The sequence below is a fragment of the Phyllostomus hastatus genome, unplaced genomic scaffold (assembly GCF_019186645.2).
Source record: "Phyllostomus hastatus isolate PE091 unplaced genomic scaffold, TTU_PhHast_1.1 phas_contig_196, whole genome shotgun sequence".
Classification (NCBI taxonomy): domain Eukaryota; kingdom Metazoa; phylum Chordata; class Mammalia; order Chiroptera; family Phyllostomidae; genus Phyllostomus; species Phyllostomus hastatus.
The window spans coordinates 9,013,368-9,027,838 of record NW_025333709.1 but is presented as its reverse complement, the minus strand read 5'-3'; the positions used below and the strand labels follow the sequence as shown (position 1 = coordinate 9,027,838).

The following is a 14,471-nucleotide window of genomic DNA, read 5'->3' as shown; positions in this document are numbered from 1 at the left end:
GGGACTCAGGCGCAATGGAGACTGGGAAGTGAAGTCTACGGGCAGCCCGAGTCGCGTCGGGAAGGCAGAAGGGAGGAGTTGTTAGTCCGCTCCGTAGCACGCCGGTTCCTGGCCGGGCTCGGAGGTTCTAGCCCTCGCTCGGGTTTTCGCGGGCGGCGGGAGCTGTATGGCTCGCTTGAGTAAACTCCGGGGGGGGGAGGGAGTGGGAAGTGGCAGGGGGGCGGGGTCAGCGGAAGCGGCAGGTTGCTTCCTTCTCCTCGCGCTCCCTCCCCGCCTCTCCCAGAGGGAGCGGTTGGGAGGGGGAGGGCAGGGCAGAGGGAAGGTAGTGACACGTGTCAATCAACCCCCCTCCGGGGGGCGCGCGCTCCGGGGCTCGCGCCGAGGGCTCGCGCCCCTGCCTCGTGCCTGCGCCGCTCGTATGTAAATGAGGGCGCGTGACGCGGGACGCAGATGGACAAGGGAAGAGAGAGAATGGCCGCTGCCGCCGCCGCTGCTGCCGCCGCCGCCGCTCAGTGCCGGAGCCCTCGGTGCGCGGCGGAGAGGAGAGGATTCCGGCGGGAACTCGACTCTTGGCGCCACCGCCTCATGCACTGTGTAGGTAAGACAGACAGGGGCCGGGGAGCCGGCCCCGCGCGACGACAGCCGCCGCAACCCCGAGGAGTTTGTGGCTGAGGGGTTTAGTTGAATCTCCCGTTCGGGTCAGTTCAATGGGGGAGCGAGATGGGAGCGGCGGCGGCGCGGCGGCCCCGGCGCTCGCCTTTTGTCTGGGGGCTCCTGGCCCGGCGCGGTCTGCGCTCCCTCCTCTTCCCCTTTTCAGCTGTTGGGCTCCCCGGGAACTGTTAGTTCGGACCCGCTCGCCGAGCCCCGGGGGAAACCGCTCGCTCGCGCTGTCCCCGAAACTCCTCGGCGCCCCTCGCCGCCCGCGTCCAGCCTGTCAGGACGGAGGAAGCGGCCCAGCGGGTCCGCGGCCGGGCGGAGGGGAGCCGGCGGGAGAAAGGCGGACCGGTCCGCGCCCCCGCCGGGCGCACACACACCCCCTTGTCGCTGCCGGGGACCGGGCCGGCGGCGGCAGCCGAGTTCCAGGGGAGGGGGACCCGGGCGATCCCCCGGGCGCTCGCGCTGCTGGGGCCACGGGTGGGCCGGCGGGGGGCTAGGGGCATTGGGGGCGTCGCCCGAGGGGCGGGGGCGCCCTGCTCTGCCCTCTCGCGCTTGGCGGCGGCGGCGCTGTGTGTACCCCTTTAAGAAGGAGCCGCTCGAGCGCTGACGGTTGGGATTTGAAGTTCTTCCTCCCTCTTTGGAAGTCTGGACGGCGGGGGTGGGGGTTAGGGGGCTGTTGCCATAGCGATGACACCCTCGACCCCCTTCTCCTGGTGGACGCCCCGACGACTCTGGTCCTCTTTTACTGTCATGTGATGGACCCGTCCCCGCACAGACACTCACACTGCCCTCCCCGCCTCCCATCCCATTCTCCTGCCATCCGTCTTCCCTTTCGGTGGGGGCGGAATCCTTTCTCCTTCAAACTTCTAGGCTCGGGACTGTCATTCTGCGGGTTGCTCGGGGTGGAGGGAGGTGGTGGGGACCGCCCGACCTTGCCGCTGTTTTGTCGGAGTGGGACGTTGTGCTTGGAGCTGTTATCCAGCAGGTTGGTTTAGGGGGCAGAAAGGGGTCGACACGGGTAATGGGATGGGGTGTGTTTCGCGTGTTTGTTTTGGAAAGGTGTCTTGGGAAGGAGAGTAGGGGAAGACGGAAGAAGAGTGAATAGTGGCAGCAGCTTGCTTGATTGGCGATTAAATCTTGGCATTGGGAGTTAAGGCACTAATCTTAGTGCCCTAAGAAAACAACTCTCTTACCTCGTTTCCATCTCTTCGGGCGCCACTTCGTGCCCTTTCACACCCCCCACCCCCCTTAAATTTGTTAGGTTAGGGCCTGAATAAAGATCTTCCTTGTTTTTCACCAGTGAAAGGGAGATCGCAGTAGGATTAAACTAGTACAACTTCAACTCAGAAATGTGCGCTGCAGAATACGGTGGACATAGGAAGACGTACGAGAAGGAAGACTACTCTGATTAGGGGCATTTAAGTTATGTTCAAGCAATTTACTCTTTACCCCTAAAAACATGTTTTGGTCTTATCTGAGGAAACGTTCTGGTAAAAAGGCTTTAGTCAAGTATTCATAAGTGGTTTTAGTTCTTTAAAGAAATGTGGAAAAACCTCAGGGTATTCTTAATATAAAATTTTTAAGCTAAGTGTTACTAGTGCTTCCTGAATACAAAATGGACCCGTTTTCATAATTGCTTCTGTAAAGATCTCTTCCACTGACGGCCTGCTTAGAAATTGCTGAATTCCTTGAGTGGGAATCAGGCAGGGTAACAGCATTGTGACACCGGCCCGCGATGTTATTGTGTTAAGTTTTCCTGAGGCAAGCAGTGATTTGAGGTATCTTTGGTCAATTTTATGGTTTTGAATATTTTCGGGGTTTTTTAATCCTCTCATCTTCTTGCTTCTTTAGATACATTAAGTATGGCTCTGAACTCAAAATACACATGCTTTTGAAAAATCGTCAAATTTTAATTAAACACAAAATTAATTAGATTTGATGGGAAAAAGTACTTTCTGCCTTACCTTCTTGGATACTTGAAGTAGGATTTGGAAACATTGAAAATTGAGTTAATGCTGTTATGTATAATATGCAATCTATGTATTATATTTTTAATGTAATATATATTTGTACTGTATTTGAAGGAGAATTTTTAACTGTGCTCTAACTATATTTGAGAATTGTTTCCCAGCGTGCCAGACCTAGTCAGGAGACCCAATAAGACCCATCTAATACTTTGTTTTTGTCATTGTTATTTTTACATAATCAATAAAACTTTTAAACAGGATATATACTTGTTGATTGGGTTTTCAGTACCCTATATGTGAAACACCCATTCATACTGTAAACTGGGATTAAATGAAGTTAGTATATTAATTTTAATTTACCTTTTGCTATTAATGTGCTTACATTCAATATTTCACTTTGTAAACGTATTTGTTAATGCCATAGTCTTTTTCCTTTTCATGTTTGTATGTGTGTGTATGTATACACACATACACACATATTTCTGTATTGCATATTTGGTGCTCTTATGGCTTGAAATCATTTTTATAAAATATCCTTTCTGCCTTAGGGGAAGAAAATGATTCAAAAGTGTTGTTTTTAAATGAGATAAAGAAATTGTAAGCAGGGTTGTACAGCAAGTAAGTATTGAGCCAGTAGTGAAGTTTTAAATCTCAATTCTTAGAGTTAGTCTTTTAAACTAATCTGATTCATTTCTTTTGTAACATACACAATCTAATTTTATGGGGGGAAAAGTTCATCATGCTTGTAGTTAGCTAAGATATGTAACTCTTGATAAGGAAAATTATGTTTACCTTTCTCTATTTGTGGAACTCATCTCTTCTGATTCATGACTATGATTTATTTCTTTTTTTATAATTTAATTGAAGAGTTGTCCTGTAAGCTCTACAGGAGCTTAATCCTAATCAGTACCTCTATTTACAGTGTGGTGCTTATTATAATTTGATTATTTTTCTATAATCATCATGTTCTATAATTTTGAGTTTGCTCATCTAACATGTTTTCATGCTCATTGGATACATTAAATAGTATTCTAGTGCTTGGTATAATATTGTGATATAACAGATATAGCACTGAATCTTGTGGAATATATAATTAGTAAGTGATAAGTTACAAATTTGAAACAATGTAAAGTCCAGAAGAAAAGAAATGCATTTTTGTAATTTTAAATATTAGCAGAACTTGTATGGCCTATTAGAATATTTGATTTGAGAGATAAGCCAAATTTTTTGTTTTTGTTGTTTTGAATTTTTTACTTTTAATTTTGATATACTTTCAAACTAGAAAAGTTGGAAGAATAATACAAGGAACTCCTATATACCCTTACCCACATTCACTAATTATATTATATTGTGCTGCATTTGCTTTATCCTTCTTGCCTTATATTCATATTCTGTCCATCCATCTTATTTCAAAATAATTTGAGGGTAACTTGCAGATACCGTACCTCTTTACTCACAAATTCTTCAGTGTGTATTTCCTAAAATCAAAGACTTTGTTTTACCAGACCACAGTGTGGTTGTTAAATCCTGGAGATTTAACATTGACATAATACTGTTATTAAATTTCAATCCATATTCAAATTTTATCTCTCTGTTTTATCTGTAAGCTCTTCCCTTAATCCAGGATTGTGTATTGCATTTGGTCATCACATCTTTTTAGTCTCTTCTAATGTGGAACACTTTCTCAGTTTCTCTTGTATTTCTTAGCCTTGACAATTTTTGAAAAGTACAGGATAATTATTTAATAGAATGTGTCCCAATTTGAATTTGCCTGTTGTTTTTTCATGATCAGATTGATTTTGCATTTTTGTCAGTAATAGCTGTGAAGAGAGATGTCCTGTGCTTCTTAGTACACCATATCTTGAGGTTCATGTTGTTGGCTTTGAAAATTTGGTGAAAGCATTATTCTCCATATTTCTCCCTAAAAGTTATCATTTATCCTTTTGTAGTCAATGTGTAATTTTGGGGGAAATACTTTGAGAAATAGGATATTTATATACCCTCATCAAAATTTCATCCACATGGTTTTTTTAAAGATTTTATTTTAATTTTTAAAAGATTTAATTTATTTATTTTTAGACAGAGGGAAAGGGAGGGAGGAAGAGAAGGAGAGAAGCATCAATGTGTGGTTGCCTCTCCCGTGCCCGTACTGGGGACCTGACCCACCACCCGGGCATGTGCCGGACTAGGAATTGAAGCTGCGACCCTTTAGTTCTCAGGCCAGTGCTCAATCCACTAAGCCACATCAGCCAGGGCTTTTAAAAAAGATTTTTTAAAAGATTTTATATATTTATTTTTAGAGAGAGGAATGGAGGGAGCAAAACATCGATGTGCAAGAGAAACACTGATTGGTTGCCTCTCACAGGCGCCCCAACCAGGTACTGGGCCACACAGCCCAGGCACGTGGGACCAGAATGGAACCTTTCAATTTGCAGGAGGCTCTCAACCAGCTGAGCCACACCAGCCAGGGCTCACCCACAAGTTTTAACATCCGTTCATGATTTTGTAACTTCATTATTCCTTCCATAGTTAGTAGTTGATCTTCTATAATAAAACAGTCTTTCCCATATCCTTCACTGTTTAGTTAGTTAGTTAGTTATTTTTATCACTATGAATTCGTGGATTCGAATTTAAGCAATGCTTAAATTCATTACTGTTACTATTTTTTTTCTATGTTGTCCCAGTTTGGTCAATGGGAGCCTGCCTCGTCACCCTAGTTCCAGTGTTTTGGGGTTTTTGACAAACCACACCTCTTCTTAACCTTCTCCACCCAATGATTTTTTTGATCACTTCCTGCCAAAACAACGTATTCCAGGTTCATCCTTTACTTTACCTTTCCGATCCCTAACATCAGCCATCTATCCAAGAAACCTCTCATTCTTTTGAGTAGAAAATACATTTAGATACCAAAATCTGAACATTAGGTTTCAGGACTGTTTTTAAACCTTATTTTTCTGAGATGGAAGCTAATAAGCAGTGTAATTAATTTGCCTAAGGTTGAAACAGTAAAACAAAATGATGAAGGTTTGGTTCGAGTTATTCTATAAACTCCAGAGTTTTTCCTACATACCGGCATTGTGCAGTAGAAATATGATGGGAGCCAAATGTGCAATTTAAAATGTTTTACTAACTGCATTAACAAAACAATTTTAATTAGCCTGCTATACTCAAGTATTTTAGCATTAAGACTTATAAACTTATTAATAAATATTTTACATTCTTTTTTAATATTGAGTCCTTGAAATTAGGTATTTTACATATATAGCACATCTGAATTTGGACTAGCCACATCTCAGGCGCTAATAGCCACATGTGGCAAGTGGCTCCCGCATTGCATCAGACAATGTAGTTCTATAGTGTAGTGGCTCCAGGCAGCTCTTAATTACCGTGATACCACTTATTTCAAAACTGTCGATAATAACCACATCTATAGCTTAATTTCCCCCAAATTTTTTATTCGAATAGTGTAATGCCTGTGTTTGTGTCCTTGATTTACCACTTACAGTGTGGACAATTTACTTAACCTATCTGTACTTCTTACCTGTAAAGTGAAGATAATGAGCTCGTTTGAGAATTAATCATGTTGATATGTATTAATTTGTACCTACACATAGAAAGCATTCCATAAATGTTGCTATTATTATTATTATTTACACAGGTTATTAGCAGATTTGAGCTTTACAATTTTGCCAGTAGATTTTTCCTGGTGGGAATGCAGATGAACAATAAAAAGATCATGAGGTATATTAGAGGAAAAGGTAGTAAAAGCATAGATGATATGTATTCCAGGGTATTATAGAGCCAGAGTCATAGAGCTTTAGAATCATAGAATATCACTTAACCTAATCGTGGCTTTTTGTGTATGAGACCAAAAGACAGTTGATGCCTTCTTACATTCTAAGGAATATTTTGGCTTTGTAGTAATTGAAAACAAAACATTAATTTAAATTTATTTTAAAGTCTTGGCTGGTGTAGCTCAGTGGGTCGAAGTAGACCAAAGGGTCGCTGGCTCAATTCCCAATCAGGGCACATGCCTGGGTTGTGATCCAGGTTCCCAGTTGGGGGCATACGAGGGGCAACCATGTATTGATGTGTCTCTCTTTCTTTCTCTTCTCTCTCTCTCTAAAAAGTAAATAAAATCTTTAAAAAGAATAAGTTTATTTTTAAAAATTCATGTGATACTAAAGCTACTCCTTGTCGGTACATGTTCTCTATTTTACTCTTCCTGTTAACCTCATCACTGTCTTAGAGCACTGTACTCTGCAAGTGTTTGTTGAGTAGACTTTCTTCCAAACTACATGCCCCATCTATAATCAGCAGTATCAATGTCAGAGAGTATTCGTTTCCTTTATTTTTAACCTCTGAAGAAGTTGTGGTAACACTTCATAGAGCTAAAACACTTAAAGATGGGATAGCCCAGGTAAATAAAATTCTAGATAATCAACCTAACACCTCTTTCTGGCTGCTGCTTGCTTTCTACTCTTTTGGTTTTCCGCTACCCTCTAGCTCATCTTCTCACTCTTGCCATGTAAATCCCAGAAGAGTAGATTTACTTAGAAATCTGGATTTGATGAAGACTGGTATGACAGGTCAACTACCCCAAAATCTTGGTTGTACAACTACTTTTTTCAAGCACTAGCAGATTTTTTTATCCACTTAAAAAGATGTAAATTGTGGTACTGCTTAATAACATATACTAGACAAATGGTTTGTATGATGGTAATGAGTAGTTGAATGCTTAAGACATATATCCAGATTTCTTTGTAAAATAGGTATATCAATAGATTTTGCATGTACAATTTGAAATTCTGAGTATTTCTGGATTATTTTATACTTGGAAGTATAAAATTCTGCTACTTTTAGGACCAAGCAATGTGGGAATTTTGTGTTTTTACAGATGTTAGATTTGGGATATGGGCTGGTTGGAACATAGTGTAGCCTCCCTTTTGCATGGGACTGTCTCTTCGTGTCTGTGCCACTTTCCTTTGGTTAGCTGCATGTATACAGCCCTTCCGGCTTGGCTGTGCACCCTGGCAAGCAGGTGTTTATTGTGTCATGTAGGTCCCCCTGACTTGTGTGACTTTCAATCCTGGTTCTTCTATCCCAGTGCAGCCCTGGGAGGAGCAACAACGGCATATAGATATTTGGATATTCAATTTCTTCTTCTTTATTAGTAAATCTAACCTTTCAATTATAAATCCTACTTTTTTATGTATGGAGTTTCTTTCTTGATAATCTTCCCTCCTTTTGGTGTACATGTGGCCAGCATTCATGGGTGATAGATAACAGTTAGAGCACCAAGTTCATAGGTTCAACATTTTGGGGACCCATTTAATTTTGAGTCCGTACTTGGGGCTGAATGTATCATTAAGTAAATCTTTCAAAAGTTTTTTTTTTTTCCACCACAGAATATAGATAAGAGAATGTGAATAGGCCCAGACCAACCTACTGCTCCCACTAGGAAACTAAGGTAATGAAATAATGCCATATTTGTCTTTGAACAATAGCACTTTGTTTTTAATTAAAGCTAAATAAAAATTTTGTTTTGAAGTCCTAGCCGGGTAGCTCAGCATAAATAAGTGGAACAACAAATTGATGTCTGTTTGTCTGTCTCTCTCTCCTTTCCCTTCTCTCTCTAAAAAATGTTTTGGGAATTTTTGTGTTTTCTAGAAAATATAACTTACAATAAAGAATCACTTTTCTAAATATCTTCTCATTTCCTTTTATAGTTTTCCCACAATTGGCAACAATGCTCTCCTGCTTACTTATATATGCTTCTTGTTTTTCTTTACCCTAATGTGTTGCCAAGTTATTACTTTCTTTAAAATATCTCCTGGATTCAGTGTTTCTAATAAAGTAAGTACTTGTGCACATTCAGGTGAGATTCTGGTTTATGTCAATATCTGCATTGCTGGTTTTACTGTCTTTCAGTCTAGCTTGTAACCTGCATTTAATCATTGTTTGAAACAGCTGCTTTGAGATTGTAGTTTACAAAGCAGTAGTATCTCCCATTTGTCCTTTTTCATCAAGTGAAAGCCCCTAACCATATTCAGTTAGCTGATCATAGTCTACCAGACTGCGCCTTCCCTATTTGTTTTCCTGCTTGCTTCTTTAGGCAGCCCAACCATTTGCATCTACTTTTACTTCTCTATTACATACATTGCCCCAAATTCTTGAATATCTTTTTAGTTACTCCTTCTACCCTACATACTCAGTCACCTTTATAATTCAGTTGCAACCTACAGTCTTAAGAAAAGTATTTGTTGAAAAACAAGTTTGAGACCCTTTCTCCATTAATTCAAATTGCCCAATTCTTTCCTGATGGATATGTGCAAGGTGTAAGGATAGAGGAAGTAACTTTATCCAGTAGTCTTCATATTCAAATAGTAATCCACTTAGTGACAAGGCACTAAGCCTTCCCAAATGACAGAGTGAAGAATTGAAAGAACACCATTCCTTTCTTAATCTCCACCATCATAACCTTAGGCACAAGTCATTTCACCTTCCACAGCTGGAAATCTGTCAAATGAGGATAATATCTGTCCTGAAATGTTCACTATTTTTTATGAAAGATACTATAATACTTATGTAGTAGTAGTTTCTCAGCTGAAGATATAAATTAGGGAATTATCAGCATGCAAATAGATAAGATTGCCCAGGGGTAAAAGATAGTATAATGATAGGAGTAGAGTACTCAGTGCCTTGCCTTAAGGACTCTTAATTTTTTAGGCAAAGGAAGAACAGCCTAATAGTAAGGCCACTGAATTTTTACACTAAAAGTAAGTCCATTGGCTAAGTAGAAAGCCAGGCGAGAGTAGTATCACCAAATGTAAGAGAAGTGCATTAAAATAAGGAGGGATTGTTACATGTTGATGAGATGTGTACCATGAAACAGGGACCTTGACTAAATTTTAGCAGAGTGGTGTGAGGATCGAAGCCATATTGTAATAGGTTAGAAAGTAACTAAGATGTGTGTCAGTGGAGATAACATTTATGGTAGACTACTCATTTGAGAAGATACATTTTGAGGAAGAACAGATAAAGCAGCGATTCAAAGAATCTGGGGTCTAGGGATGTTTGTTTTTTTAGGTGGGAGATACCATTTACAATATTAAGTAAGGTGGGGAATACTTTTATGAGTCAGTAATACTCATGATGCCCTGGCTTGTGTGGCTCAGTAGGTTGGGAATGGTTCCCTGAGGAGCCTGGTGCGTGTTCAGCCCCCAGTAGGGGTGCATGCAGAAGGCAGCCAGTCAGCGTTTCCCTGTCTTTCCCTTCCCCTCTTTCTGGAATCAGTAAAAGAAAAAAACACTTTAAAAATATTATTCATGATTATTTCATGTTATTTAATTAAGCTGAGACTTGATAGTAACAAAATATTGAGTCAGATAAATTAGATGAAAAATAGGATGGTTTTGGTTTGAATCATTAAATGTGGACCCTATATTTATCTCTTATTTTTCTCCAAAAGTATTTTACCAGCTAAGTTCATTACTAAGATATTGTATATGTGGCATTAGTGTGGTACACACTTTAAAAGAATGATTTTTAAAACTAATTTACTGTGGCAGTCAAGTATTTGGAGTCATACTGTGTGCCAGTTGATTGAGTTTTTTTCATGTGATGAGGACTTTAAAGATTTGCTCTGAGCAACTTTCAAATATGCAGTACAGTATTATTATTAACTATAGTCACCGCGCTATACTTTACATCCCTGTGACTTACTTACTTGTTTTGTTATTGGACATTTGTACCTTTTGACCCCTCTCACTATTTCACCTGCCCCCTGTTCCCTACCTCTGGTGTAACCACCAGTCTGTTCTTTGCATCTATGAGCTTGGTTTAAAAATATTAGTTTTTTCGATGATAAGCTTGCATTGAAGAACTTGACTTGGAACTGAGGCCAAAATTAGACATTGGACTTCTTTACCTCCCTATTCCCCTTGACTGAACTTACCAGTCTGTTATAGACAGTGCAGCTGAAGCTGTGGGCCTCTTCTAAAATACAGGGACACTCGACCCCAGTGAGTTTACCCGGTGATTTGTTTATTGGTAGGTATGTCTGTCTAAGCAGAGTGAGCAGAAGGGTTGGCCATGCATGAAAAATGACCTTTAAAACATTAATCCGTCCCACTACAAACAACAATCAGGATGTTGCCAGTATTAGTCATTTCTCTTTCCTTTGGGAGAACTGAATAAGAGGTAGAGAAAAGGGCAGAAGTTTTATCCAAAATATTTCCCCCAAGCATGTGATGTGTTGGAAAAGGTAAAAAACTGTGGGTTGGGTAAAATAAATAAATAAATAAATAAATAAATAAATAAATATATATATATATAGTCTACACTAGAAACAGGGTTTAGACTTTGCTTTTAAAGAGCTCACAATTATCAAGGATGTTAAATATTAGAGTTGGTATAATATAATGGAAAGGCAGAGGAGGGAGCGATTAATTTTGATTTGAAGGATCTGAAATTACTAGGCTTCAAAAGATTGAATGCAAGTAGGATTCCAGCCCTTTTTATTGTAAAGAGCTGGATAATAAATATTTTAGGCTTTGAAGGACATATGGTCTCTAATGCAACTACTCAACTATGCTCTTGTAGCACAAAAGCATTACATAAATGAATGAGCATGTCTGTGTTCCAGTAAAAAAAAAAATTACTTACAAAAATAGGTGGATTTGGCCTACAGGCCACAGTTTGCTGATCCCTAAGTTAATTTAAATGATGCAGCAGGAGAGTAGGTTGGAGGAAACAGTCAGAGGGATAGAATGAGCAAAGGTATAGTAGCCTAAATGATGATATACTCTGAAAATATTCAGCAATCTAATATTGGAATATAGGTGGGAGTAGGAAGTAGGACTGGAAGTATAAATTATGGCCTCTGCAAGGAGGAAATTAAGAGCCTTTGAAGTTTTTTTTTAATGGGTAATGAGTATGATCAGATAAGTCTGCTTATTTTCATTTTGAACATCTGCTGTTGGTTCAGGTTTGAGGGGTTTCTGTTTATAATAGTTTTAAAGAAGCTCAAAATTGAATCAGCCCTTTGTCAAAATTGGGAAAATTAGCAATCTATTATATACTTAATACATTAATTAAAATATTAGATTGGTGAAGTACTCTCAAATGATGCCTTTCTTTTCTAATTAGACTCTGAACAACTTGGAAAATAAAACAAGGGGAAAGATGGAAACCAAAATGTCACTTCTATTGCTAATAGAGGCCAGGTTAGAGGAGTAGCTCGGCGGGAGAGTCAGGTGATCTATCATAGGCCAACTTATGCACAGTCCTAGGTATACTAGGGAAGGAGAGCAGAATATGTGCTCTCTGCAGGTTTGTTCTCCCAGTAGCTTGTGGCCGAGGGGAAAAGGAGCAGAACTGAGCTCTGGCTCTTCAGTTCTTCCTTCCAAAATCGGGTCAGTCGTTTCACTTCCCTAGGGGTGAAGAGAGGCTCAGATTGTTCTTCCGAAGCATCATTCCTCATAGAAACCAGAAGCAAGGAACAGGTGTTCTAACAATTAAAGCTAATTTTTGCACAGTTAAATTGGAGGATAAGTGTACTGGAAACAATATGACTGTTATTCTACTGAAAATAAGTCAAACTTACCCATTCTAGATATTTTTAAAAATATGTAATTCTAGTTGTGAAGTGACTGTATTTCTTAAATTTCTAAAATTAGTAGTCTTTTTTTTAAATGAACTAGATTTTCCACAGGTATGTAAAATACTTAAATAAAATGCATGTTTGGCTAGAAAAGAAAGGGAAGAACTTCCTTCTTTATCAATTGACTTTTTAGATTTAGAAGGAACTATTTTAAAAAAACAGAGCACTGTTTCTTTAAATGGGAAAAGCAGCTACTTTGACAAATAGACGATTCTATTAATTAATTCTGATGATGGGCACTTGTGCAGTTTATTCACTGGTATCTTTCTTTAAAATATCATTTGTTCTTCCTGTCCTCTTTCCCTTCTTTTCTGAACAGTTTAGGACTAAAACCATCAGGAGGAACCAAACAAGAGTAAGTGTCCACACTGGGTGGGGTATGTGGGAGGGGGAGCCATGTCCTTTTGGAGGAGTGGGATATCAGAGCCTGTCAGGGGTGAGGAGGGTTGATGGAGTTGTGAGGGGTCAGGAGCAGTCCGTATAGGAGGGCGTGTTGGAACCCAAGCAGGGTCAGTGCGGTATATGTGAAGAAGAGCAGCCTGATGTGGGGGGAGGTCAGTTGTTCCAGTGAGGGTGCATCCAGACCTGCACAGGGTAAGAGTGTGAGGAAGGCACCTACTTGGAGGTGGGGGTGGGGGCAATGTTAGAGTGTTGGCAGGCATCCCCAGGCAAGAGGGTAGGCTGCTGTGGGTGCGCGTTGAGGCTCAAGTGGGCTGAGGATGGAGTGCATGCATAAACGCATCCTAGTGCGAGATATTAGAGCCTGAGGGTGGGAAGGGAAAGCATCCCAGTGGAGGGTAAGCACAATATGGAATGTTAGAACTGCAGCAGGATGAAAAGTGGTGCCAAGCATGAGGAATTGGGGCCCAAACAAAGAAGGTTAAATGCGCGGAAGAGGCGTGAGAGTATTGAGCCAGCTAGAGAGGGATTAGGAAAGCATCCATGCAGGGATGGAAAGATAGCCACATGGGAGACTGGTCAAATAAACAAATATTGAAGATATGTGAGCCACGTGTCTCACTCTCTGAGAGTGTTATAAATATGGTAATGGAGAAAAATTAGAAGGCTTTTTGAAGTGTTGGATTGGAAATTGGAGGTGTTAGTGTGAAATCATGGTTTTCCTTTTCTCTATAGGGAAAGATACAGAAATATAGAAATAAATGTATGTGTATATAGTTGACCCTTGAATAATGTGGGGGTTAGGAGCCCTCACCCCTTACACAGTCCACAATCTACATATAGCTTTTAACTCCCCCAGAACTTGACTACTAATAAGCTACTGTTGACCAGAACCTTACCAATAACAATCAATTAAAACACATTTTGTATGTTGTATGTCCATTATACTGTATTCTTACAATAAAGTAAGCTAGAAAAAAGAAAATGTTATTAAGAAAATCATAGGAAAAATACATTTACAGCATTTATTTAAAAAATCCATGTATAAGTAGACCTCTACGATTCAAATTCATGTTGTTCAAGTGTCAACTGTATATACACACATACCCTACATTGTTTATTGAGAAGGGGCCTAGTAGCAATGAGCATAATGTGTCATTGTTAATTTCTTGATTTTAATGGTAGTGTTTGTAGGAAGTATTTTATTAAAGAATTCAAGGGTAATGGGACATCATGTAGACCATTTACTCTCAAATGGTTAGGGAAACAATTTTTTAAAATATATTTTATTGATTATGCTAGTACAGTTGTTATACTTATTCCCCCTTGCCTCCTCCAGCTGGTATCCCCTATTGGCCTCTAGCAGTTGCCCTCCTAACTCATGTCCATGGGTCATGCACATAAGTTCTTTGGCTTCTCCATTTCCTATTCTGGTCTTAACATCCCTCTGTCTATTCTGTTACCTACCAATTTGAACTTCTTAATCCCTGCTCCTTTTCCTCCATTCTATCCCTTCTCCCTCCCAACTGATGACCCTCCAAATGATCTCCATATCTGTGATTCTGTTTCTGTTCTGCTTGTTTCCTTAGTTTGTTTTTTAGATTCAATTGTTGATAGTTGTGAATTTATTGCCATTTTAATGTTCATGGTTTTTATTTTCTTCATTAAGTCCCTTTAACATTTCTTATAATAATGGCTTGGTAATGATGAACTCCCTTAGCTTTACCTTGTCTGGGAAGCACTTTATCTGCCCTTCAATTCTAAATGATAGCTTTGCTAGATAA

General features: G+C 40.2%; 1 protein-coding gene across 8 annotated transcripts in view; it reads left to right on the top strand.

The window, feature by feature from the left end:
• The first annotated feature begins 262 nt into the window (after positions 1–262).
• The window catches only part of LCORL (ligand dependent nuclear receptor corepressor like), a 125,397-nt gene continuing 111,188 nt past the window's right edge, over positions 263–14,471 (top strand). For 2 of the 8 annotated variants that reach the window (XM_045834488.1, XM_045834486.1), the window contains exon 1: positions 263–598. In XM_045834488.1, coding sequence (XP_045690444.1) covers positions 451–598 — 148 coding nt within the window. In that variant the 5' untranslated portion in view covers positions 263–450. Of the gene's footprint in view, positions 599–8,032; positions 8,095–14,471 lie in introns of all 8 variants that reach the window. The other 6 variants (XM_045834489.1, XM_045834491.1, XM_045834494.1 and 3 more) reach the window with 6 other exon arrangements.